The sequence below is a fragment of the Carettochelys insculpta genome, chromosome 11, assembly GCF_033958435.1.
Source record: "Carettochelys insculpta isolate YL-2023 chromosome 11, ASM3395843v1, whole genome shotgun sequence".
NCBI classification, from domain to species: domain Eukaryota; kingdom Metazoa; phylum Chordata; order Testudines; family Carettochelyidae; genus Carettochelys; species Carettochelys insculpta.
In genome coordinates, this window is record NC_134147.1 from 16,427,552 (window position 1) to 16,453,148 (window position 25,597).

General features: G+C 62.5%; 3 protein-coding genes across 14 annotated transcripts; 2 read left to right on the plus strand and 1 right to left on the minus strand.

Moving 5' to 3' along the window:
- The first annotated feature begins 3,332 nt into the window (after positions 1 to 3,332).
- BSCL2 (BSCL2 lipid droplet biogenesis associated, seipin) lies at positions 3,333 to 17,556 on the plus strand. 11 transcript variants are annotated; one of them, XM_075005017.1, is made up of 13 exons: positions 3,356 to 3,852; positions 4,870 to 4,927; positions 5,438 to 5,527; positions 11,539 to 12,148; positions 12,523 to 12,604; positions 12,915 to 13,058; positions 13,508 to 13,642; positions 14,106 to 14,203; positions 14,461 to 14,602; positions 14,828 to 14,921; positions 15,119 to 15,205; positions 16,651 to 16,740; positions 17,273 to 17,556. In XM_075005017.1, the coding sequence occupies exons 4-13, from the start codon at positions 11,940 to 11,942 to the stop codon at positions 17,428 to 17,430; spliced, it is 1,239 nt and encodes a 412-aa protein (XP_074861118.1). In that variant the 5' UTR covers positions 3,356 to 3,852; positions 4,870 to 4,927; positions 5,438 to 5,527; positions 11,539 to 11,939; the 3' UTR covers positions 17,431 to 17,556. The 11 variants fall into 11 exon arrangements, with proteins under 11 accessions (XP_074861116.1, XP_074861117.1, XP_074861118.1 ...); XM_075005026.1 differs by having other exon boundaries at positions 3,369 to 3,852; positions 14,846 to 14,921; XM_075005015.1 differs by lacking the exon at positions 11,539 to 12,148 and having other exon boundaries at positions 3,333 to 3,852; positions 4,776 to 4,927.
- GNG3 (G protein subunit gamma 3) lies at positions 7,226 to 10,832 on the minus strand. Its single transcript, XM_075005029.1, has 3 exons — positions 10,028 to 10,832; positions 8,575 to 8,679; positions 7,226 to 8,203 (listed from the first exon to the last, which is right to left on the minus strand). The coding sequence occupies exons 2-3, from the start codon at positions 8,671 to 8,673 to the stop codon at positions 8,075 to 8,077; spliced, it is 228 nt and encodes a 75-aa protein (XP_074861130.1). The 5' UTR covers positions 8,674 to 8,679; positions 10,028 to 10,832; the 3' UTR covers positions 7,226 to 8,074.
- On the plus strand, positions 17,483 to 24,666 carry LRRN4CL (LRRN4 C-terminal like). 2 transcript variants are annotated; one of them, XM_075005027.1, is made up of 3 exons: positions 17,483 to 17,576; positions 22,141 to 22,316; positions 23,187 to 24,666. In XM_075005027.1, exon 3 carries the CDS (start codon positions 23,192 to 23,194, stop codon positions 24,050 to 24,052), a length of 861 nt encoding a protein of 286 aa, XP_074861128.1. In that variant the 5' UTR covers positions 17,483 to 17,576; positions 22,141 to 22,316; positions 23,187 to 23,191; the 3' UTR covers positions 24,053 to 24,666. The 2 variants fall into 2 exon arrangements, with proteins under 2 accessions (XP_074861128.1, XP_074861129.1); XM_075005028.1 differs by having other exon boundaries at positions 23,190 to 24,666.
- The last annotated feature ends 931 nt before the right edge of the window (positions 24,667 to 25,597 follow it).

Consider the following 25,597-nt stretch of genomic DNA (forward strand, 5'->3'; position numbering starts at 1 on the left):
GGAATGGCCTCATGCGCCGTTGTGCCGCGTGGGAGAGGTGCGCGTGCGTCTCAGCCTCCGTCTCGCGTCTGGTCAGTTTCTGAAACCGATGCGCTCCTGGGCGCCGCCATGTTGGCTGCGGGCGCCGAAGCCATCCCGGGCGCCGTCACGTTCCCCTATGTCTGGCGGGCTTCAGGTCGCACGGGGCGGAGACGGGGGGGGCGTGGTGCTGGGCGCGAGGGGGAGGGGCAGATGGTGGGGCTGCTGCACGTGGGCGCCGAGCTGGTGGGCAGGTGCCAGGTGAGCGGGTAGCGCCCAGGGACCAGCGCGGCCGCGAGCCTAGCTCGGAGAGTGGGACCGAGTACCCCATAACTCCGCCCCCCCACCCCATCCCGCCTCGGCGTGAGCCCGAGCACCCCGTAACCCCAGCACCCCCACCCCTCCTCGGAGTGACCCCATGTACCCGATAACCCCGCCCCCCACCCCGCCTCGGCAAGAGCCCGAGTACCCCAGCACCCCCACCCCGCCTCGGTGTGAGCCAGAGTACCCCATAAACCCGCACCCCCACCCCGCCTCGGTGTGAGCCAGAGTACCCCAGAACCCCACACTACCGCCACTTCCCAGTGTGAGCCAGAGTACACCGTAACCCCGGCACCCCCACCCCGCCTCGGTGTGAGCCAGAGTACCCCATAACCCCACCCCCCACCCCGCCTCGGCATGAGCCCAAGTACCCCAGTACCCCCACCCCGCCTCGGTGTGAGCCAGAGTACATCGTAACCCCAGCACCCCCACCCCACCTCAGTGTGAGCCTGAGTACCCCAGAACCCCGGCACCCCCACCCCACCTCGGCATGAGCCTGAGTACCCCATAACCCCAGCACCCCCACCCCTCCTCAGTGTGAGCCAAAGTACCCCATAACCCCGCACCTCCACCCCGCCTCAGCAAGAGCCCGAGTACCCCAGCACCCCCACCCCACCTCGGCGTGAGCCTGAGTACCCCATAACCCCGGCACCCCTGCCCCACCTCGGCCTGAGCCCAAGAACCCCATAACCCCAGCACCCCCACCCCTCTGGCGTGAGCCTGAGTACCCCATAACTCTGGCACCCCCACCCTGACACCCTACCCCTTCCTTGGAAAGTGACCCCATGTACCCTGATATAACTACACCTCGATACCCCATCCTGTTCCTCAGTGAGTGACCCCATGGACACCAATAATGCCTGCACCCCACCCCAACCTTGGAGAGTGACCCTATGTACCCTGATAATGTCTGCACCCTCCACCCTGACATCCCACCCCCTTCCTCAGAGAGTGACCCTGTGTACCCCATTGATGCCTGTAGCCCCCACCCTGACACCTCACCTTCCTGGGACAGTGAGCCCATGTACTATATCTCCCTGCAACCCCATCTGGACACCCCACCTCCTTCCTCAGTGAGTGATCCTGGGTAGCCCAATATTTCCCAGCACCCTCAACCCAACACCCAACCGCCTTCCTTAGTGAGTGACTCTGTGTATCCCCTACCCTCCCACCCTCAAACCCCACCTCCTCCTTTGGGGAGTGGCCCTGTGAGCCCCAGTATTCCCCTGCACCCTGACATCCCGTCTCCTTCCTCAGTAATTAGTCCTCTTGTGCTCTGATATCCCCCTACATCCTCACCCCAACTCCCTCAGTAAGTGATCCCGCCCATGCCCCCCAAGGTCTACCCACATCCTCCCACAAGAGCTCACCTCCTTCCTGGGCGAGTGACCACAATGTACTCCGGTATCTCCCCGGGTCCCTGCCACCGACGACACCGTCCTGAGTGGTGAATAACCTCCAATATCTTCTTGGATCCTCACTCATCCTCCCTCTTTTGTTCATGAGTGGCCCTGTTTAACCCAAGATGCTTTTGCATCCCTGCCTCCAACATCCCCACCTCCATAGGTCTGCCCCATGTTTTCCAGTATCCTCCTGCCTCCCCACCCTCCAGCGCTCAACTGCTTCCTGAGTGACCATGCCACCTCCTTCATCCATGAGATCCCCTCCCTGCACTCTCACATACCCCAGTATCCCCACCCCCATGCAGGGTTCCAGCTTGCCATGCCTGCTGTCTCCTTCATCGCTGGAGATCTCCCCTCACCTCCTATTTGCTACAACCTCACCTTCCCTGCAGTCCTGTGAGGTCTTGACTCCCACGCTGCTTCCTCGTTACTGAGTGCGATCCCCTGCTTGCATAGTCCCCAAATCACAGTAGGCCTCTGCATTGCCATCCTGCCCTCCGGCATCCCTCCGCCAGCATGTCCTCCTCTTTCCATGTGCGGGGTGCATTTTTATGTGGACCAGGGATGTGCAAATGTGCCCCACCCCTAGAAACGCAAACCTCCGGGTGGGCACTCTGCTAATCGGCTGGGCGGCATTTGAGTCCCTCCTGCGTGGCCACACAAGTGCTCAGCAGACAGGAAACGCTGTCTTCCACCCCCAGTACTCAGCAGGCTCGGGACCTGCAACGCCACCTCCTGACTCTGCATCTTTTCTAGGCCCTTTGCCCTTCCCTCAGGCCTTTGCACCCCAGCCTGTAACCCTGCTGCTGGGTCGGTCCAGGGAGTGAAGCGGTTATCCACCTGCCAGGACTGACAAATCCAAGCAGAACCTTAGGAAAGGGCCTGGTGAGTGACGAGCCCCTGTGGGCAGGCAGGATGCCTGGGTTCTGTCCCTAGCTCTGGGAGGGCAGTGGGGCCTAGTTAGAGCAGAGGTGGGAGTCAGGACTCCAGGGTTTTACTCTTTTCCTCCGTCCCTTGGTTCCACAGTGGCGTGGTGCATAAATCCCAGTTCCCACTCTCTGGAGCAGGGCTGTCGCACCCCTCTGCCTGGAGAGGGCAGAGTCAGGCCTGGCATGTGGGCTGGGCTGCGGGGATCCCGCCAGGGTGGCCAAGGGTGATCCTGGCCAACCTTCCCTAGGGGCGGGGGTTTGTTCTCTGGGGAGCTGGCGGGTTGGGAGTCCTGCACCGTGATCTCGGCTGGCGCTCACGCTGGTGAGTCCAGAGCAGCCGGCAGGGGGTGCTCTCTGCACCTGCTGGGCTCCTCCCCTTGCCGGAGTAGGGGATGATCTGGTGGGTGGAGGAGGGGGCAGTTGAGTGGCAGCAGCAGCAGACAGGAAGGGGCTGGTGGAGGCAGTGGTAACGGGGTGGGGGCATCCCTCCCCTCTCACCTCATCTCAGGGGGGCTGACAGACTTGCTGGGCCTCTGGGGGGCGGCTGCTGCCACAGCCATCTGCCATCTCTTTCTTGCCCCAGTGTTCCGTTTCCGCCAGGCCACAGATGGGCGCCCGGAGCAGCAGCGGGGCTGGAAGAAGGGAGGGAGGAGGAGAGGGGAGGCTGTTTCTGTGGGATTCCCAGCGCCTAGTGACTGGGCAGCTCCTTTCCCTGCTGCTTGGGCCAGCACCGGGTCTGGCTGCAGCGGCTTAGAGTTGCTGCTGCACCCTGGGCAGCACCTAGAAGGGCATCAGCCCTGTCTACGCCAGCAGGTCTTCCCACACTAGCCTGCCCTCTGTGCCCTGCTGCCCGACATCCACGAGCTTTTCAGGAAGTGAGCTGCTGGGGAGGGTGAGGAGAGGAGGAATCCCCCCACAGGAAGATGCTCGGGGGCCCCAGTGGGTCCATTCATGCCCCCCCAGCCCTGGGGCTGTCCTGCTGTTTTGGGAAGCTGTTCACACATCACACTCCATGTGGCAGTCCAGAGCCTGGGCGTGTGGGACCCCAGGCTGTGCACAGTGTGCGGGGTCACTGCTCCCATCTCTCTCGCGCTCTCTGGGTCAAGGTGCTAGCCCAGCAAGCCAAAGCCATGTACCCAGCTCTCGCCATCGACACGGAGGCTGAGTTGCAACAGCTGAAGGTGGGTGAGAGCCACAGTGATCCCTTCAGCTGCGATCCCCACTCCGCTCTTCCCTGGGAATAACCCTCCCCACAAGGAGACCCCCACTTGGCTGAGAATCAACTTGCCCCCCCAGAAACACCTCCTTCCCCACTGGGGATCATCTGGCTGGCTAAGGGCTACCCGGGGCTACGTCCTTATCTCCAGGGTTCCCCACCAGGCTGTGAACCAACCACCCTCCCTTTTTTTTTTGGAAATACACCCATGGGCCCTGACCTGCCCCACTCCCCAGCCAAGGACACCCAGTGTCCCTGAGTAGCCCCAGAGACCGAATGGCAGCACCTCCCCCATCTGGTCCCTGGGTATATGTTGAAAGGATCCCTGGTGAAGGACATCGACTTTGGTAAGTGCGCACTCCCCTCTGCCTGGTGTACGACAGGCGAGGCCCCCAGCCCTGGCCCCTGGCAGTCCCTGGATAGCGCTTCTCGACCTGCAGCCCAGTTAGCACAGGGCTGCGGCCCAGTGGACCAGACAGGTAGTACCACATGCATCCTCTATGACACGCTCTGGGCCACGTGCAGCACGCAGCAGTAAGTAGGCTGAGAACCACCGCTCTAGGGGGTGCCCGGCTGTGGGCGTAGCTTTTCCTAGGGCAGTCACAGGGCTCAAAGGTGGGTTGGTGTGGGCAGAAGCAACAGCCCTGCTTTCCGCATGGCCTCCTGGAGCTCATGTCTATCTGACCCTGGGTGTGCTCTGCCCAGAGCAGGCAAGATTGCCTCCTGTCCTCACCTCACCTTCTCCTTCATCCCTAACTCCAGCCTTCCCTTGTCTCTGCAGGGCCCTTCGTTTATCTGGGCCAACTGCGCATAGCTCGGGATGAGCGATCTGGGCTGGAACCCGTATGGTTGTGTGGCCTCCAGCCATCCTTTCTGACTCTCCCACAGGAGGAACTGACCTCCATTCCCTGCAGAAAGCAACACGCAGTGGGTAGGGAAACTGAGTCACACACGCTGTGTACATTTTGCATCCCCTCCTCAGCTCCATGGGACTCCATACAGCAAAAATCGCAGGAGCCAAAGAGAACATTGGCAGGCCGGTAAGGGAGAGTCTTTGTCACCACTGGAGTCCAGGGCTGGTATAGTGGTGTGGGCTTGGGATGCAGGAGCTCTGAGCCCCGTTTTTGAAGGCCCCTTTTGCTGCCATTCCCTGCTTAGCTCACGCTGGCCTCTCATCTTTCCCTGGGGACTTACCCCTTTGTGACATCCTGGAACTGCACCTGGGGGCGGGGGGGTGGCAGCACGGGTCTGCACAGGCCTGGGTGTCCCACCTTGCCCCCTTGGGAAAGCTGATGGGGTGGTGAAGGCCAACACCACCCGGTGGGTGTTGGGACCTTCCCCAGGTCTGAATGGCCAGTTTGAGGTCGGGGACACGTCTCCTAAGGCTTATGGGCAGCCCAGGAAGCAGGACTGGGATTCCAGGTGCTTCCCCCCTGAAGCGGGAGGGAGAATCCTGGTGCCACCCCCTGAAGAGCAGGGAAGCTCCTGGCTCGCTGGGAGTCCTGGGGCCCTGTGGATAATGGCGTGTCCCTTCCCTCTGGCCCTCCCAGGAGACTGGAGAGCTGCTTCTGTCACAGGGCCAAGAGTTTGGTGTCCCCACAGGCCTCAAGTGCTGCTGCGGGTGGGTGGACCTGCTGCTGGTGAGACATGATCAATGGATTTAGCATGTAAGGGTCACTGCCCCCATCTCACAGTCTCACCTGGTCCCCCCACTGCCTCCCGTGACAGCCTCAGGTTTCCCCCTCCACTCCCACCCTGCCACCCTGCTGCCCCACAGTCTACTAACCCCCCTGCTGTCCAGTGCTGCCCCCGTTGTCCCTCCCTTCCTCAGTCTCACTAACCTCGCCTCATGCATCCTCCACTGTCAGCCAGTGCCTCCCACACCCCGGTCTCACAGCCCTGCCCTGGGTGACCCAGCCCTGTCTCCCTGCAGCCTGGCATTTACCAAGCTGGATGTCCTGGCCACTTTCCTGTGCGGCACCAGGTGGAAGGGACAGCCAGGTGGGCCAGTGGCTGGGTTAGCCCGTGAATTGAAATATTGCTAAGTCTTCTGCCTTGCCTGCAATGGGAGGGGAGTGGTCTCCGGGGGTGAGGGTTTGGGAGGAGGCTCCTGTGGGGGAGCAGTGGGGGGGCTTGAGGGGAGGAGCCATCCCTGGTGGGGCAGGCATCCAGCAAGGAGTGGGGGCAGCTGAGGGGGCCAGGGGAGAGGGCTGCCCGAGGAATGAGATGGGGCCTGGGGAATGGAAGGTTCTGGTGGGGGTGGGGGTGGGGTGGAGATCTGCCCTGTGGGAGTGCACGGGGAGAGGGTCCAGGGGGGCTCCCAGTTCTCCCCTCCCTCTCGCACTGCAGTGGTTTGGTGTCGGGAAGTTCTGCAAATCCCTCCTTGAGATTTCCTGAGCCTCGGCGGCCAACCATCACTCGCAGGGGCTCTGCCCAGGGCACCCTCTGTCTGCCACCCGCACCCCCCAGCCACGGAGCTCAGGGACCAAGGGGTTGGGAGCAGCCCCACACGTGCTCTCACTCTGCCGTGCTCCCCTGTGCCGGGGGCGGGTTCCACCCCTCCTGGGAGAGAGTGAATTACAATTTTACCCCCCCACCCAGGGCTGCACGTGGCGGGGAGCTCCGGCCTGTAGTTTAGCGGCTGCCTGTCAAACTCTGCTCCCTCATGTTGGAGGCTGGGCCATGTGGTTCCCCCATCCCCTCCCTCCCTCTCTCCAGGCCTGTGCTCACCCCAGCTTCTGCTCTGCCTGTCTCTCCTGCCCCCCACGGGCAAAGTTCACCCTGCCTTTCCCCACTGGGCACCCATCTCCTCTCCCCTGTCCCTGGCTGGGGCCTCCAGTCACCCCACTCCACACTCACTCAGCTGCTTTTTCACTGCACAGAAATAGCTGTAAAGAGCCGGGATTGCTTTTCACCATGAGCCCGGTGCTGCATCCGTGGGGGATGCGATAGGGCCGGGGCTGGCAGGCGAGGTAGGCCCTGCGCGCCCCAGCACTGGGATGTTGGAGGGTGTTGGAGATGGGTTAAGGATTGTGTGCAGGAAGCCACAGAACTTCCCCAGGGGCTGGGAACTGGGCAGGGAGGTAGGGGGTGTGTTCCCAGCTGGGACCCTGTGGCAATGTGCAGTGGGATGGGGACAGGCTCTGGGGACTGTCCTGTGCATTGCTCCTACCCCCAGGCCCCATTGCTGGAGGCTGCCCATTCTCCATACAAGCTGGCCAGGGCGCTGGCCTGGCACCCGCTCACCTCTCAAGCTGGGCCCCTAGTCAGTGTTCCTGCCAGTATTTTTCATTCAGGGGTGGGATATATTTTGTTCTGTGAACCAAGGCACATGTGATGTGCACCACAGCAGAGACTCCTGCTGCCAGCTGTGGGCGCTCTGCTTTTAACTGGGTGGCACCTCAGTCTCCTGGGCAGCCGCCTAAACACTTGGCTTACCGGGAACACTGCCCCAATCCCCACAGCGCTGCCCTGCAGACAGGCCCCAGCCACTGTCCGTATCCGCCCCCAGCCAGCTGCCTCTGACGGCTCTGCCCATGGCCCCCTCGTCCCCGGCCCCTGCTGCCAGCAGCAGCACCACCACTGCCCTGACGCCCCCCCGGTGCCAGTGCACTGGAGTAACTGATGCCACCTCAGGGCCTGGGCCTCCTGCTGCTTTATTCTCAAAGTCTGTTTACATTGGGTGGGATGGCTGAGCCCTGCGGGCGGGGCACTGCCCCCCCAGCCCTGGGGGAAGGGGTTGGGCCTCGAACCATCTTTGGCCCCCAGGCCCAGGAGCAGCAGGCTGGGAGTTGACACCTCCCCACCGTGAAGATGGGGAGAGTCGGGGCCGGTGGCACGCTGCTGGGAAGGGGCCTGCAGCCTCAGCTACCCCAGGCCTGGAGAGGGGAGCTGGGCTGGGTGTGACTCCTGCCAGGATGTGGCGTGATACCCCCTCCTGAGTGAGGTGGGTGGGGTGGATCCCCCTGAAGGGGAGGGGCTTTGGGGGCTTGTGCTCAGGGCAGGTGCCCTCTCTGGCAAAGCTCAGTCAAGTGGGTGGGGTGAGTGGTCCCAGGCGCACACCCAGCTCCAAAGCTGACCCTAAGAGGCAGGGGGGTCAGACCCTACCTGGGAAGACCTGCCCAATCAGAGGGGCAGGGTGGGGGGGCTACGTGGTGGCTGTAGCCGAGGGGTAGGACAGGCAGGGCTCAGAGCAGGGCACAGAAGAACTTCTTCTCTCGGAAGGGGTTCTCAGAGGTGGGCACTGGTGTGATGAGTGGGTCTTCACAGGCATGGGCGTCACAGTACGTCATCAGGTCAGCTGCTGCCTTGGAGACCTGCAGGAAGGGGAGGGGTGAGAACTGCGGGGGTAGTGGGGGGTGCTGTGGGGAGCAGGGCAGGAGCGCTGGCTGGGGGGAGTTCCCACTACTCCAGCCCTGGGCTCCCCCACGGGGATTGCTGACGGGGGCGGGGCAGGAGCACTGGCTGAGCAGGGAGCTGATTACACTAGCTCTGGCCTCACCCCGCGGGGGTGCTGCGGGACATGGGGCAGGAGCACTGGCTCAGGGGAAGGTGGGTCTCTCCAGCCCTGGCCTCCCTCCACAGGGATGCTGCAGGAGCACTGGCTGAGGGGGGCACTGCCAGCTCTGGAGGTGGGTGGGGCCTTCTTCTATCACAGTAGCGGTCGAGAGGCCACCTCAGTCCCCACCTTTATCCGGCACATGCTGGCCTCAATCTTGAGCTGCTCCACCATCTTGCGGGCCTGCCCGATGCTCATGGTACTGTTGACGGGGGTTTCACCCTTCATGGGGACCTTGTAAAGGGAGAGCAGAGGTTGGGCTCAGCACTGGCGAGGGCCATGAAGCACTTGCAGGCCCATATCCTAGAGTCTCCAGACAAAAGAGCAGGGGACAAAGCCCTGGACAATTGCCCCGTCCTCACTGGGTTACCCCTCGCCCCTCAGCACCACCCCTAGCTAGCTGCTGGTGAGAGGAGCTTTCAAACCTGCCAGTGGGCTCCCCACCAGCTTCTCCCTCTCTGCCCCCAGCCTCTCCTGGGGCAGCCTTGTCGCCCTGACTGCTGTCCAGTGTGCTGCCCCCTGTGACCCAGAGCTTCCAGCTGCAGCGCTTGTCTTCCCTGCCCAGGACCCTCTGGCCCATGCTTAGAGCTTGTCCTGACAACTCTAGCCCCTCCAATTGGAGCCCAGTCCCCTGGGGGTGAGGATTGTGGGGGAAGGGTGTGGCAGGGGGCGGCCCTGCACCAGAATGACAGCCCCAGTTCAGTATAGCCATTCGTGTCCTCGAGAGAGTGGGGGTTGCTCCCCTTGGGTCACATGAGACCAGCTGATGGCAAGGAGTGCCTCCCTGGGGCTGGGGCATCTTCCTAAGTACATTCATTGCTCCCCTGTATTGGGGGAGGCAGGAGAAGCAGAATGGACTGTCCTGCCCCATTGCCACTCAACAGCTGCCCCGGCTGCAGGGACATTGTGCCTGCCCAAGGCTCGGACCCAGGGAGAAGGGAGCCTGAGGAGACCATCCATGAGGCCCTGTCCCCACTCTGCCACCAAGCTCTGGTACAATGGGCGCTGCAGGATTGTCTCCTGGTGGGACTAAGACTCTGGTTTCCCAAATCTCAGACTGACCTGGGAAGCAGAAGTGGGGCTTGGGAGGCAGGACCTGAGGGCCCCTCCCAGCTCTAGCCCGGCTCTGAGCGCTTTTGTGCCCAGCCTTCAGCTCCTCAGTGCTCAAGTGGCACCCACTGCCCCCTGGCACATTGCTGGGCGTGAGTGCATGGCGATTAGCCCAGCCCTGTGTGCAGACAAAGGAGCTGCTGCTCACTCTGCTCCCCTGCCAAGGGCACCAGCAGCCAACTCCCCAGCTGCACCCACAGCCTGTTAAGGCAGCGTTCTTTCTATCCTAGCCTCGGTGCTAGCTTTGGGGGGCAGGAGGGGGTGGCCCTGAGTCCAGCTAGGACAGAATCCTTCCCCAGCCTCCTATCCCCAGGCGGCAGCACAGTTAGGGACATCCACCATCCAGCCCCACATGGGCCCTGTCAGTACAGAGGTGATAGCAGCTGTACCCCCACACCCTGTCCAGACTGGCTGCCCCTCTGGGTATCTGGGCACACCCCAGTGGCCAGCTGGGGCACCCCGGGGCACTGACCTTTGTGTTGGAGAGACTCTGGGATGGGCTCCCTTGTGTGCCCTGGTGCCCTGCAGACGGCTCCTCTCCCTGTGCCTCCTCCGGGATGCAGCTAATTCAATGCGCCCGTGGTACCTTGAGGATGCTCGGAGCCGCTCGGTGCTAGGACTGGACCATGCCCGTTCCGGGGGGAGGAGCGCACGCCCTGCGGAGCGGGGCTCAGCTCTGGCTCACTGCCCAGCTCCCAGAGCTCCCTGGTGCACAGGCCTGGGAGTGCAGGAAGGAGGGGGCGGGCGCGGGATGGGGGACAGAGCGCCCCGGGACGGGACCGGGCTGGGGCTGGCTTCCCGCCCCCCCTGCACTGCTGCTGGTGGAACTGGCCCGCAGTAGCTGCAGTGAGGATGCTGTCTCCCCACCATGCTCATTTGGAAGTCTGACATCAGGGCTCCGCCGGGCGTGGGGCTGCTCCTCTGCCCGGTTGCGATGGGAGGACTGGCTGGTTTCACACCTGAGAACAAGGGGATAGCCCCGTCCTAGGCGGAGGGAAACTGAGGCACGGAGCGCGGGACAGAGCCGGGGGTCGCAGCCAAGGGTCCTGGCTCCAGCCCCCGGTTCTAACCACCAGCCACTGTAGCCCCGGGGGAGCGAACCATGCAGCTGGGGGCCGCCCCCTCCAGTTGCACTGCCTGGGGGGAGGCGCTGAGGGGCGGGGGGTCCCCAGAGCCGGGGGGTGCCTGGGGGAAGGGCGGATACACGGCGGAGCTGGGGCAGGCTGCCCGGGCTGGGGAGGACGTCACGTGGCCTGGGCGCGGGGCTTCAGCCCTGGAGGTGTCTGTCCGGGCGGAAGGGGCAGGACCGCGGCTGCCCCAGGAGAGGGAGGGGTCGCTGGGGGCGGGGCTGCCCAACGGGGGCAGCAGATGGGGCTGTTCGGGCGTGCTCGGGGATCGCGTCACCATGGAGACAGGGAGAGGCGCGTCTGCAACACGTGACGATGCCTGCAGTGGGAGGAGCCCGCCGCGCCGTGCGCGGTCTTTGCCGGCTCCCGGGGCGGGAATCTCGGGCGCTCCCGGAAGAGGCGGAGCGGCGGACGGACGGAACGGGATGGTGGGTGAGAGGGGTTCGGAGCCCGGAGCCCTGCGCCGACCGCCGGGCCCCGCCCCGGAACCCCGGCGTCCTGGCCCCTCCCATCCCCACCCAGCCGGAGCTCAGGGACAGCCCCGGCGTCCTGGCTTCTCCTGGCCCTCCAGTGCTGCGGTCACCGGACCCCTCCTCCCAGTACTGCCCGCTGCGGGCTGCCTGCGCCCCTGCTCTAGCCACTAGGCCCCCATGTCCTGACCTGCCCTTCCGCCCCCATCTAGCTCAGACTCCCCTTCTCGTCACCCTCTTTCCAAGCTACAGGTAGGGCCAAGTCCGCAGCCTCCTGGCACTTCCCTTTCCCCCGTGGTCCCGGCTCCCACCCCTGCAGTTTCAGCCCAGACTCCCCTGTGCTGGGTGCAGGGCTGACCCAGGTCTCTATCTCCTTTCCTCCTTAGATGGGCTTTGGTATTTGGCCCTGAAGCGCGACTCCAGTGTATGATCAGTGCCGCGGCGGCCCTGCCCTGAGCCTGTTGGCATGGCCCTACCAACCCTGCCCTGGAGCCAGTGACTCCCTGTGGTGCCCTCTCTCATGGCTAGAGACAATTACTGGAAGGCTAAGCGGCGCAGACGGGCCAGTGAGCCTGCCCTGAGCCAGAGCCTGGTCTCTGTAAAGGAGACACTGAGCCTGGACCCTTTCCAATCGGGCCAAGAGGTCTTTCTAGCAGCCTGAGCTATTTTGCAAGCACTCAAGCAGTCGCTGCCACTCCACTTCCCTCTTTCCTGGTACAGGAGCTAGGGGCCAAGCTCTCTCCCCAGCCCCTGGACACCAGCTTGTGGCCTGCAGGGCCCCTGTGCCATGCCGGGCAGCACAGGGCCCTTCCTGAAGTGGGCCCAGGAGGTGGCCGCGCTGCTGTTGCTCCGGGTGCGGCGCACAGTGCTCCAGACGGCTATCTTGTTCTGCGTGCTGCTGCTGCTACTCTGGGTCGCCGTCTTTCTCTATGGCAGCTTCTACTACTCCTACATGCCCACCGTGAGCTATATCAGCCCTGTGCACTACCACTTCAGGTGAGGGCACCTGTGGGATGGGCCAGACTGCCTGTGGAGAAGCTGTGGAAGCTCCTTAGCTGCAGGTTTCCAAAAGGGGGATAGATAGCCATCTGTCTTGGCTGGATTAGGTCCAACCAGTGCTGCATCTTGGAAGGGTGTTGGACCAGAAAGCTTCTAACCTGTACCGCTCCAGAGCACAGGTCTGGGCCAGATGTCCTGAGATGGCCCCTTCTGCTCCCCCATGCTTTCTGCAGGTGTGAGTGCCTCTGAGCTGGGACCTGTTCCCAAGAGTAAAGCTCTGGGCTGCCGCAGCTGGGGGCGTGGGGGTGGGGTTGAAGAAGTCTGGGGGAGCTGGTGGCCCTGAGTGTGACTCACTACCTTCTGTCTCCCAGGACAGACTGTGGTTTGCCAGGCCCTGATCTCTGCTCCTTCCCTACTGCCAACGTCTCCCTGGTCAAAAACAACCGGGACAAGGTAAGTGCTGCTGGCTGTGAGGCAGGCTGCTGGCTCTCCACTCCCTGGGGGTTCTGGCCCTTCCATGGGGGTGGTGACGTTATCTGGGGCCAGCTGGCAGCAGCACTGGGGATGGGAGCTTTCCCTGCAATGTGGAGGTTAGGCTCCCTGCTCTGTTGCTTATCACATTCCTGCAACGGGGGCTCAGAGGGGTGGGAAATGGGCTCCCCACTTCATCTCTGATGTGCTTCTCCCACAGCTGTGGGCCCTCTAGGGTGACTTGGGAGGGGCAGGTATAGCCTTCTGTCTGCTGACTCCTGCTGCCCTGTAGGTGCTGATGTACGGGCAGCCCTACCGCATCTCCCTGGAGCTGGAGCTGCCGGAGTCTCCTGTGAACCAGGAGCTGGGCATGTTCATGGTAGTGATGTCCTGCTACACTAAGGGTGGGCGCGTCATCTCCTCCGCAGCCAGAGCGGTGAGTCGAGGGCCATTCCAGCTCCCCCAGACCTCTTCAAAGCTCTTCTGAGCTTCCCACCCCCCCACCTCAGCACCAGACATGCCTGCGATCCCAGCTTCCTCTTGGGTGGAGCTCCCCCAGCAGCTTTTCCAGCCATAGCCCCAAGCTACAGCAACTCCTGGGGTCTAAAGCAAAGAAAAGTTGGGACTCCTGGGTTCTAGCCCCACCTTTAGAAGGGAGTGGGAGGGAGGCTGTCTCATGGATTATGGGAGGGAAGACATTGGGGTTCTACCCTGTACTCTGCCACTGCTCCAACCTGCTCTTGGGCAGTTGCCTTCCCCTCTCTGCAGTGTGCCTGAAGCCCTGGGAGATTGGTGTGCAAGAGGCAGTTCCCCAGTGGCCCCAGGCAGGTTTGAAGGGCTCTGGGCTGGGCTGGGTTCTGTGCTAACGTGCTCTGCTCCCTGCAGACCATGCTGCATTACCGCTCTGGCTTGCTGCAGACCCTGGACACCTTGGTCTTTGCTGGGCTCTTCTTCTTGGGCTTTGCTGAGCAGAAGCAGACAATTGAAGTGGAGCTGTACTCGGACTACAGAGAGGACTCGGTGAGCTGCTGGGGCAGGCCTCTTCCGTGGCGTTAGCTGTCTGGATTGCTGAGGCTGGCTTGACCAAACCCTCCGCTCCCCTGTGGCCTGCATGGGAGCCAATCGTGAGGCAGGGCCTGGGTGCCTGATGCAGACACCCTCCCTCTGGCCTGCAAGCAATGGCTCCCCTGCTGTGTGGATTGGGAGCCTGGAGGGGGTCCACGTTGTCTGGATTGGATGTGCAGGAAGGACCGTTTCCTGGGTTGGGCTGAGGGAGAGCAAGGGACTGACACATATTCTGTGCTCTCAGCGGGGTGCCTGGGGGTGCCGGTGGCTACAGCTCCCTCTGGTTGGGGAGGAGAGTCAGGGCCCTGGATCTCTGGGCTGGGCACTGGGGCATGAGGTTGGGAGCAGGCCTGGCTGTGAGGGTTGGGGCTCTTGTGATGGCCTCACCTGGGCTCTAAGGCTGCTCTGTCCCTCCCAGTATGTCCCGACGGTTGGAGCGGTGATCGAAATCCAGACCAAGCGGATCCAGATCTATGGGGCTCAGCTGCGGATCCATGCCCACTTCACGGGCCTGCGGTGAGGATGGGGGGCGCCTCTCGGCAGAAGGGGAGGGGATGGGGCTGTGCAGTGCTGGAGGTGGTTCCTGGTAGTAGGGGACTGCAGTGCACTCAGTTCCTCAGCCCCCCCCCCCCCCGCCCCAAAGCTGCTCCCTGTGCTCTGCCCCCATGGGTGGTGCCGGAGGCCTGTGGGTGAGGGAAAAGGGCCTCTGTCTGGGCCTGTGGGATCCAGGTTGCAGCCCCCTAATGCTCAGTCCCTGCCCCCTCTCGCCCCAGGTACCTCCTTTATAATTTCCCAGTGACTTCAGCCATCCTGGGTGTGGCCAGTAACTTCACCTTCCTCAGCGTCATCGTCCTCTTCAGCTACCTGCAATGGATCTGGGGCAGCGTGTGGCCCCGGGAGCCCCTCTCGGTGCAGGTGAGAGGGTGACACTGGGAGCAGGGGGCGGTGGGGTGAGGAAACTGGGGGGTGCGCTAAGGCCGTGGAGCAGGAAGATGGACTCCATGCAAATGAGGGGGTGTGGAGGGGGGGCTTTGTGCTGCGGGGGGAGGGGTCTGGAGGCTGTGCCCCACAATGTGGTATGGGGCTCTGTGGGGGTGGGGGGGCTCAGGGCTGCCTGGTTTTTCCCCCCCATAAACGCAGTGTCGCATCTCCCCTGAGGTGAACACGCGGGATGCGGCCAGCCTGCAGCAGCGGCGGCAGGACATGCGACAGCGCGTGGCTACTCCCCAGCCAGGTACGGGGTGGAGGGGAGGCTGGGGTGAGGGGGGGCTTGGGCAGAGCCAGGCTCTCCCCTTGGTGTGTCAGGCTGGGGTTCCCATTTGTCTGTCGCTGGGCGGGGGGCACTGTCACCCTTCCCCTGGTGGGAGAGCTGCTGCCCAGGTCCAGTCTCTGCCTACCTCTGTCCTACCTCTGACGCTCTCTGTCCTGAAGCAGCCAACCAAGAGGAACTGACAACTCTGCAGCCTGAGGCCATGGGGCTGGGCAAGAGTGACCAGGAAAGGGCTCTCCAGGGCCCAGGTACTGACCATTCCCTTCCCGTGGGGGTGGGGTGGGGGGAAGGTGCAATAGGCTGGGCTGGTCCCTTCCTGCTGCAGTGTGGCTGGGCTGTTCGTCACATCACATCTCATGGAGCTGGAAGGGACCTCAGGCGGTCATGGCGTCCAGTCCCCTGCCCTCTTGGCAGGACCAAGCACCCTCCCTTTTATTGACCCCAGGCCCCTAAATTGTATTGATTTAGATGGAATGAAAGGGTCCCAAGAGACCAAGGTGTTTGTGGCCCTTCTGCTGCTCACCAGTCGGTAGAGTTAACCAGGGCTTGGGGGCTGCAGGACAGAGCCCTCAGCCCCAGACGTGTTGTGGGAGCGTTTTATTAACCAGACGGAGCACGGGAAAGAGTTGGAAATGAAGGCGTAAGTCAGGCTTGTTAGACGCATCTCTTGTTCTCCCTCTCCAATCACAGAGGCGGTGAAAGCCCCCTCTCCCCTTCTCAGCTGTTGGCCCAGCATCAGGCGCCTGTACCTGGCTCCAGGCACAGGGAGAACAGTGGCTGAGGCAGGCTGGAGTTGCTGCTGTGTAAAACTCAGTCCTGTTTCCTAGAAGAAAAGCCACGCAGGGAAAAAGCGACATGAAACGCAGCTTCTGTCATCCACTGCTGGGGAAGAGCACAGCCACTCCCGCCTGTCAGCTGGTCGGCGCCTTGGGCTCTTTGGGGCAGCGTGTGCAGTTGCTTTTTTGGTCACAGACGTACAGCAGAATTGCAGAGTGCGCCGTCTCAGCCAGCTTGGGCGGGTGGTTGTTAGACAGGCGTAGGGGAGAGAAGGAAGGAAAAGGCTCAAGAGGAGGCAGGGGTGGGACTCAACCAGTGGAGCAGGTGGTGATCTCTGGATTCCCCCTCAGTTTAGGGTGCGTCTCCGGGTCAGGAAGTCAAAGGTGCAATTACCTCAGGGTGGATCGATCTAGAGGGTCCCAGGAAGAGGGGAGGTGCCAGCTGCGATGGGGAAACTCCCTTCTTCCTGCTCTCTGTTCCTACCCAGCCAGCATCCGTCTTCCCCCAAGTCTCTTCCAGGGGACACCGAAAGGCAGTGGTGGCTGGTGCCACTCGTTCTCACACCAGTTCTGGTTGGCTAATTCTTGTTCCCACCCTTCTTGGGTTTCAGGCTTGATTTATGTCCGCCTGTCTCTGAGACTTACTGAGTCTGATTCCTGGTGCCCCTTTCCCATGCCTGGTTGCTGCGTCCGACTGGGAGGCCATTTGTATTTACTTTTCCACTGAGGGCACATTCAAAGGCCCAATTTCTACTGCGGGACTCTGTCAGCCCACCAGGGAGGGGGTCGAGCCTTTGCCAGGGAGGCCTCTTAGCTCCCCGGAGGAGGGCACAAGGCCCTGTGACTCGGCCTGTGTTGGTGCTTTGTCCTTGCCCCCAGCCCTGCCTCTTACCTGTGCTTCCCTCCTTCCCCTGCAGCTTCTCCCTCGCAGCTACCAGGCGAGTCTCTGGAGACAATTGGCCCCATGGGAGGGACAGCCCCGGCAAAGGAGCTGGATCTGAGTGAAGGTGAGTAATACGGTTCTCTGGCTCCTCAAAGCCGCCCTCTCCTTACTTGTGCACAGCTGAGCAGGGGCCAGAACCCAGCAGTCCTGACTGTCAGCCCCTCTGCTCCATTAGTCTCCATTTCTCACCCACTTGGGTGTATCCCAAGGCCCCAGCATCCGTCAGGGCACCGGAGACCCTCTGCTCTGAGCAGGAGCTGAGAACCTGCTGTGCAGCTGGGAACAGCTCTGTGGGGGGGAGGTGACGGCCCCGCCACTAGGCCGGGAGAGGCCTTTCCTTCACTTCCTGGGGGCCCAAGCCCTACCCGGAGAGGGGGTTTGTCTCTTGTGGGCCACTGCAGGGCCTGTGCACCGGGGTATAGCGCTATTCTGGCCCTAAAGGAAGGCACGTGACTGCGAGACCCCTGCAGCTGCCTCTCTGTGGAGCCTGTGAGCCCCTCCCCCATGATCTCTCTACCTGTCACTGCCTTCCCCGCCCCCCCCCGACCCTTTTTGCCCCTCTGGCGTCTCTAACTGTCTCCCCACTCCTTCTGCAGAGGCCGAGTTCGAGTCAGTAGACAAGTTTTCTCTGCTCACAGATGCCAATTACCCGCCCCCTGCAGGGACACCAGTGATGCTGCCACAGCTGGGCGAGGGGGTTGAGCCCCTCCCAGGGGCTGAAATCCGCCAGAGACACGTCTGCTCCAGCTCCTGAGGGCACCAGCTTCCCCCCGCCCCAAACCTGCTGGATTCTTCCCTGGGCTCCCAGCTCATGTTTACATTCCCGCTCCCTGCCCCTCATGTGGAAGTTCTGTAACTGAATAAACCACCTGCTGATGGAGCCAGGCTGCCGGCTTGGGGGTGAGGAGGAGCAGGCAGAGCTGTTGGGGCTGTGGGGCCGGGGTAGACCCCTGGAGGTGAGGGACTAAGGCCCTGTGGTAAAGGGCTGAGACGGGTCATGCTCGGTCTCCTAACGCATTGACAGAAGGGGGACCCCTTCCCTTCGGATAGGCTGGGCTGGGAGACCCCGGCATTCATGCTCCCAGCCAGCTCCCTGCTTCTCTCCACAGCCGCCCCCTGTCCTTTTGGTTTCAGTGAAGCCAGAGGGGAGGGTGTCTCCCCTCTCCCCCAGCTGAGCTCACTGCAGCCGGGAAACCAGCGTGAGCTTTCCCGCCTGGCTTGTGACGCCTACATTCCAGAGGGCTCAGTAACTGGGGCGGGGGGGGGTGGCCTGCATTCCAGAGGGCTGTAAGCCTGCCGGGGAGGTGGCGGCTGCTGGCAGGCAGCTGCCTTCACCACTCAGCCCCCCTGGGGGCACCTGGCAGCTGCAGTGAGTGAAGCATGGTGCAGTGTCAGGCTCCTGAGCCCAGTCTGTGCAGCAAGCTCCCTGCAGCCTTTCCTCTTGCTGGGCTGGTAGGAGCAGAGCATCGCCGGTGCCTGCCTGCCTGCCTCTCCCTGCAGAGGGAGGTCTAGGGAATGGAGCAGGAGCTGTGGTGACATTACTGGGTCAGAATCCAGCTGCCCCGAGCTTGTGCTGGGAGCTGTTGCCGAGGGAGGAGTGTGTGATGGTGCCATCCCAGGGTGAGTTGCATTTGTGGGGTAGGAGCGTCTTGCCTATGGAGGCGCAAACACCTGCAGCTTCTCCGGGCAGCTCCAGCGGCATTGGCCTTCCACCAAGCGCAGCTATGTGCGGGCAATGCAGGAGCCAGGCTCCTACCCTGCTTCCTGTCTCCAGGCCAGCCCCGAGCTTCTGGCTGCCCTCCTGCAGCCCCTGCCTGAGACTGCACGGGCTGCCAGCCTAGGGAAGCAGCCCAGGGAGCAGGGCAGGTATCTCCGTTCTCCCAGTGCCCCCAACCCACCCCCCTTGGGCCTGTGGGGTTCTGGGAGTAGCTTTTTTGGGAAATTTTCCCTTCAAAGAGCCAGAGAGGGGTGGTGGATTGACAGGGGTGGGGTGGGAAGTTCTAGGTCCTTGCTCTGGAGGCAGCCTGTCCCCTCCGCAAAGCCTGGGGGAGCATCTGCTGCCCTGCGCTCAGGTTGAGCACGGCTGGTATGGTCAGCCTAGTACAAGGGGGCTGGACAAAGCTGTCGCTGCCTTTCACCCTGGTAGTCTCCCTGCTGCCTCATTCGGCTGTTTTGATGGCACCAATTTCCCTGCTCAGCTTGAAGAGCCCAGACTGCCAGTCAGGGGATGGCCCAGCCCTCCTTGCTGTCCCCAGCTGTGTCCACAGGAGGGTGGCCCAGACGTGGGTACTGCTGGTTGTTCTGGAGCAAGAGGGAGGCCCAGTCCCTGTCCCGCTGGGGGATGTTCATCCCTCTAGGCCTGGGGCAACGTAGCAGTTAGCGCCCTTTCCTTTTCAGCATGCTGGGGGTGGGCCTCAGAGCCATCCTCCCCTGTAACGCACCAGCTGCTCCTGGGGGCATGGAGGTGGTGGTGAGGCTGAGCAGTCTCTGGGGACGCAGCAGGTGCTGCACGTGGGTCTGTATAATGCTCTGCAGCTTCAGGGAAGTGGAGGAAGGGGCAGGCTGGCTCTGGCCCCAGGGCCCAGCCCCAGGTGCTGCTCAGGGGAGGTGCACAACCCATGCGGTAGAGTAACTTGTTTAGAAGTTAACGCAGTGCCGCAGATCAGCTGGAGCCCTGGCAGGCACATTTCTTCCCCACTCACACATCTACAACTAGCACTAGAGCCCCAGTTCCAGCCCCTCTTCTGTGGGACTTGAGATGGGCGTGATACTAAGTCTTCCCCAGTTCTTGGCCTGTGCCACAGGACAATGTGAGGTCCCACAGGCTTATGACACACAGTAGGAACATCTGTTCACAATTTGTCACCTGGTAGTCATTGCAGCTGTCTCAGTGGTAGGAGACAGGGAACAAAAGGCCGTGATCTGTCTCAAGGGCTACTCTAGCAGCTTGTGGGGAGGAATGTGGGTACCTGGGCCCACGGCAGGGGCACTGAAGGGCCCCACAACTCCTGGCCTGACCTAGAGGAAGGGGCAGTGCTCAGAGTCCTGAGCCAGGGAATGACATCATGACCCAGGCAGCTTGTAGGGGAAGGGGAGGAACCCAAAGCTGGCCTGGGGGCTGTAGTGGGGCTGAAGGGTCTAAGAGCTGCTCCACAGGTGTTTGTATCTCAGCACCCACAGTCCCTCCGCTTTGGCTGGGTTACTGTTGAGATCATCAGTTTCTCTGGGACCAGGGGCCTTACCTCTGCCCTGATGACGTTCAGCTCTGAAGGCTGCTGTCACTGAGTAGTGCTGCCCACCAGGCGGAGGGGGCGCAGTTTGGCAAAGCTGCTCCTTCCCCTCCAGGCCGGAGCACTGCTCAGGCACTCAGGGAGCTGGGTTCTGTTCCCAGCTCCTGTGTGACCTTGCACAAATTGTAGACCACCCTCTGTTCTGCAGTGCAGTGGGTGGTGCTGGAGGACGTCTAGGGATAGTTGGAGGGGGTTAGCTGCATCCAGGGCAGGTCTTTTGTGGGGGTGGTGGGGAGAGAGCTCAGGGGCTTGAGCGTGGGCTTGCTAAACCCAGGCCTATGAGCTCAATCCTCATTTCGGCATCAGGTGGGGGTGGGGAATGGTGCTTGGTCCTGCCAAGAGGGCAGGGGACTAGACTTGATGACTTCCTGAGGTCCCTTACAGCTCTGTGTGATGTATATCTCCACCCACCCATTTTATATGTAAACACTTATAGCTATGTAAAACTCCCCAGGCACCAGCCAGAGCATCTCAGGCCCATGAAGGTGCAGTGCAGCCACCCTGAACGGCACCAGCTGTGTGTCAAGCAAGTGCCTTTCCCTCTTGTCTTCCCCCACCTGCTGGGGCAGGGGCTGTCATGCTGGGCTTATGCAGCGCTAGGCACAAGGGCTGTGGTATTAGAGTGGGTGCCTTTAAGGGCTGACCTTCCCGAGCCAGGGGAGCATGTCCTGGGGAGTCCCCCTTCTTTGGCACAGCTGGGCCAGGGCTGGATTTGGGCGAGAGATCACTTACAAACATCTTTGGCAACAATCCCTGACCAGCTCCAGGTGCAGGATGGGGCACTGCTGTGCCAGCACAAACCAAGTAACGAAGGCCCCTACATAGCGTAAAGCCCCCAGCAGCCTGGTTTTACCTGCAACTAGTCCCTGGGCGGTTCTAACCAGGCTTCTCCCACAGCTGAACACAAAGCTCTGGAGAAACCTCAGCTCGGTGCCAGAGTAGCTTCTCTGGGCGCTGAGCTGCCGCTGGCCCTGGGGTAGGGTGATGGGCTGGTCAGAGGGGATCCTGTGCCAGCAAGGAGATGTAACCAGTGCCAGCAGTGTGCAAGGGGGTTGCTTCCTGGGGCTTAGCTGCAGCTCCCTTGGATGACGTGTGGGTCTCCACCATGGCACACCCATAGTTCTTGCTGGTCTCGTGAGTTTGGGGGGGCCTGACTCATGAGTCCGTCACCATTTGGAGTTTCCAGATGCTCGCTCAAACCGTGTTACAGCAGAGCTGGCAGCTGCTGCCTGCCCCGCCAGCAGCCTAGGCCCAAGCCAAAGTGCAGTTACTTGGGTTTCAGCTAGATTTCAAACAGTCCGGCAGGGTGGGGTGTCGCTGTTAAGCTAGTGCTAGTGCTAGTGTAGAGGCCCCGGCTGACTAGCAGGGCCCCACTCCCAGGCCACTCCAGCAACCACTCACCCCCTCTGGGGCTGTCCCTGCTTTGGACACCAGCACGCCAGCGAGGGAGCTCCCAGCTCTGCCCCAAGCCAGGGTCTCCTGGCGCAGCCGTTGTTCTGAGCCAGAGCCAGGGTTCCCCCCCAGCTGAGAAGCTGCCTCTGGCAGTGTGTGTGTGTCTGAGCAGGGCCCCAGCCAGCCTCTGTTCCTTGGCTGCAGGTGCCGTGAGTCACCCCACCTGGCTCCAGCCCTGGCTGCTGTGCACAATTGCCGTCTGGGGCTGAGACAGGGAACAGACTGTCATTTCTTGCCCTTCCCCTGAACTCATGGCTGCTGGTGGCCTGGGCATTGGCTGGCTGCCCCGGCCTCTGGTCCTAGCGGGGACTGGCGGCTGCTTTAGCAACAGGGATGAATGGCGCCTCTGTGGATCCTTGTCCCCCCTGGAAAAGAAATTGCAGCCCCAGAGTTGGCGGTGAGTCAGTAGCAGAGAATAGAGCCCTCGGTCCTGTCCCTGCACCTCCGCAGGGCTCTGCCCAACAGTCCCGGGCCGCTCTCCCCTCCCAGGTCGTGACTCCGCCTGCTGCTCTAACCATTGGTCCCCGCTTTCCTGGCACAGCCCGGGCAGCCCCGAGCGGCCGGGCTCCCCCCTGACCTGGCCCGGCCCGGCTGGAGCCGACACCTGCGGCGGGCCGTGCCCGAGGCTAGACGGGCGGTCGAGCGGCGCCCGTCTCGGCGGCCTCCGGAGTGAGGCGTGGGACGAAATGCCCTTATAAGGCAGAGCTCTGTTTTCTCTGCAGCCACCTGCAGCCCCCCGCCCCCGCCCGTCCCTGGCAGCCCCAGCTGGGCGGGGGCGGGGGATGAGCTCAGCTCCCGGCCGGGATAAAACCTGCTGCCGCCGCCAGGAGCGAAGCAGGGAGACGCGGGAGCCGATCCGATCCGATCCGGGCCGGGCCCGACCATCCGCAGGCGCCAGGTGAGTGAGGCAGCTCCCCTTTTCCAGAGCCTGCCCCGCAGCGGGCTCCCCACTCCCAGGCCTGGGGCAGCCGGCACCCCTCAGCCCGGGGACGGGAAGGACCGGGGCGGGGCAGAGTGGGATGGTGCCCCTAGGGGCCCACGGCCTCCTGGGTTCTGGCTCTGCCACTGGCTGGCAGCTTGTGAGAGTGCCTGCATGTGCCTCAGTTTCCCCTCGTGGGACGGAGGGGGGAGTGCTCTTGCCCTGGCTCTCAAAGGCTGGATAGCTCCCCTGATCTCCTGCAAGGGGGCAGGAGTGGGGCAGCGTACAGCAGACCCCCAAGTTCCACGAGGGTTCCCTTCCACGCCCCCTCGTGTAACCCAGATATCCTGTAAGTGGGGGTCTGGCTTTTTCCCCAGCAGAACACATGTTCTGCAGTCGGGGAAGCAGCACAAAGGTAAGTTCTGGGGTGGGGGGGCATTTGGGGAGGGTTAAGCCTGGAGGTGAGTTGGGGCCGTGGGGGGGTAAGCCTGGAGTGGGTTAGGGCTGCAGAGATGGTGAGCTGGAGCTGTGGCAGGGGGCTGAGCTGGAGCCAGGCACGGGTGGTGAGCCGGCAGGGGGGTTGAGCAGGAGCCGTGCTGGAGGTGTGGTGAGCTAGAGCTAGAGCCAGAGGTGGGGGTGGGGGGTGAGCGGAGCTGGGGGTGGGGGGCCGAGCCAAGGCCATGCAGAGCCGGGGGGGCTGAGCCAGGGCCAGGGCGGGAGTGAATTAAGCACAGCTGGAAATCACGCGTTTCCCAGTTTACTGTAGGAATCGGGTCAGCCGTGTACTCTGGGGCCATCCTCTCCCGGGACCCTGTATCATCCTCACACACCCCCTGTTCTCTCTTCCAGCAGCCATGACCATCCTCCTGAGACTCTCAGCTCCACTCCTCGCAGCCACCTGCCTCCTGATGATGTGCCCAGGGGGGGCTGCAACGAGCAGGGGGGGCTCCCTACCCCTTCCCCCGAAGGGCCAGAGCCACTGGCCCTGGCTCCGTGCCCCAGAGAGCAGCCCCCTCGTCTCCCCCACCTCCCAGGACTACTTGGAGACAGACTATGAGAGCTATGAGGACCTCTACACCCCAGATACCACCAAGCTGTCTGGCTCCCAGCAGCCACCCCAGCGGCCTTGCGACTACCACCGTTGCCGCCACCTGCAGCCAGCCTGCGTGGAGCTGAGACGGGAGACAGGCTGCCTCTGCCCTGGGGTGACTGGCCCAGATGTGCCCCCAGAGGCGCCCCTGCTGGGAACAGTGCACATCACCGAGTCTGGGGCCAGCCTGCATTGGTGCGCCCCCTCCTCCACGGTGTGGGAGTACCAGCTGATGTACCAGGCCGATGGGGAGCCCCCCGTTTTCAGCCCTGTCTTCAACAGCACCTTCCGGATGGCAGCCCTCGCGGGCTTGCGCCCCAGCACCTCCTATCTGGTGTGCGTCACGGCAGCCAACCAGGCTGGCACCAGCCCCACTGACGATGGGAGTCGGGCCCACGGACCCTGCCGCATCATCCGGACCCTGGCCCCTCAGCTGCCCTACGCCTATGTGGCTGCAGGGCTGGCGGCCATGTTGGGCCTGGTGGTGGTGGCTGCACTGACCTGGCATTTTGCTCTACGTGGGAGGAGACGGCAGTTTCATGGCTCCCGGGACAATATCCTGGACGGGGAAGTGGGGCCAGCTGGGGTGACCAATGGCTCGTACGGGAGCGAGGAGCAGCTGTAGGGGCACCTGATCCCTCCAGACACATCCACCGCTGAGCTGGAGTGGAGCCAGCGCCCATGGACTGGACTGCGTGGCGGGGAGCAGGGCTGGGGGGCAGTTCTGGAGTTGAGTCACCCCCTGACCCAGCCAGGGCATGAGGCCCTCTCCCACTCCCCACAGGTCCTGATCCCCCACCTCAACAGCTATTTATTTATAATTTATTTATTTATAGAGAGAACGAGGTGGGGGGCCTGAAACAGCGAGGGCTGTGGGGAAGCCCGGTGGTGGGGCAGGGCAGAGGGACCCATAGGCCGAGGCCCTTGGCAACCAGTAAGATGCATTCCGTCATGGTCCCAGAGGTGGATAAACCCCACCCCACCATGCCACCCATGCTGGCTCCAGCAGGAGTTGCCTGGGGGTCCCCTGCTTCCTGTGGGGGGAGGTCGCCCCATCTGCCATTTCAGGTCTGGCCTCAGGGCTGCACCTTTGCCCAGAGCCAGGATGGCACCGTGGGTGGGGGACCCTGCCTTGGGAGGAGCCGGGTGGGCAGCTGGGGGTGTTCTGTGCTGCTAGCAACATGAACTTGTTCGTGTTTAAAGAACTGGAACTGAATAAAGCCCAGAAGCAATGTCCTGGCTCTAGGTTTGTTCCTTGTCTCATTAACCTCAGTTGCATGGAACAGGGAATGGGGACCACACCCCGCCCCCACCCCATTGGGGCTCTTCTTCCCCCTCACTGGACAGTCTGTCTGGACCCAACTCTGCCAGCATTTCCGCTCCCAGCCGCACCCAGCAGCGTCATAAGAGCCTTGAACTGTGGCCTGGAAAACATGATCCATCCCAGATGTGCATGAGAGGGCCCCAGCCCAGAAGACAGTGGGAATAACAAGCCACAGCCCTGGCTTCCTCACTGTAGGGGTTCTGGAGGAATGGCCCCACTCTGTGCCCTGCTGGCTGAGGAAGCCATCATGCCCAGGGCTGCGAGGGGCAGCTCAGCCTAGCTGGTGCATTTTGGGGCATGGCTGTGTAGGTCCCAGACCCTGGCAGGAGGGGGATGCTGGGCCTTGGTGGGCCAGGCACCAGGGCTGAATGCATGGACTTGATCCTGCCAGCATTGGGGGCTTGGCAGCCCAGCACCAAGAAGCCAGGCTGGTCATGGAGGTGGCTGTGTCTAGCCCAGTGCTCCTGTGTGTGTGTGCACTAGGCTGCAGTGGTAGTGAAGGCTGAGAGATGCTGGGAGTGGACTGGCACTGAGCTGGCACGGTGGGGGAAGCTGTTCATGCTGCATATTGTGTAATTTCGGGACACATCACCACTCCGTGGTGCAGGAAACTGTTCATCTGGGTGGCAGCGTAATAACAGACCAAACTGCAGCTGCTTGGCTTCCAGGCACTTGCGCACTCAGGCACGTGCAGGGACGCGCGCCCAGGCAGCGTCGCACGCACCACCAAGCAGAGAGCCACTTTGGTTGCATGGAATGACGCTGGGGCACTGTGACTGGCACATACAGGATGTGCTATGGGGGCCAAAGCCCAGTCACTTCCCCTCTGGGCCTCTCGTGGACACA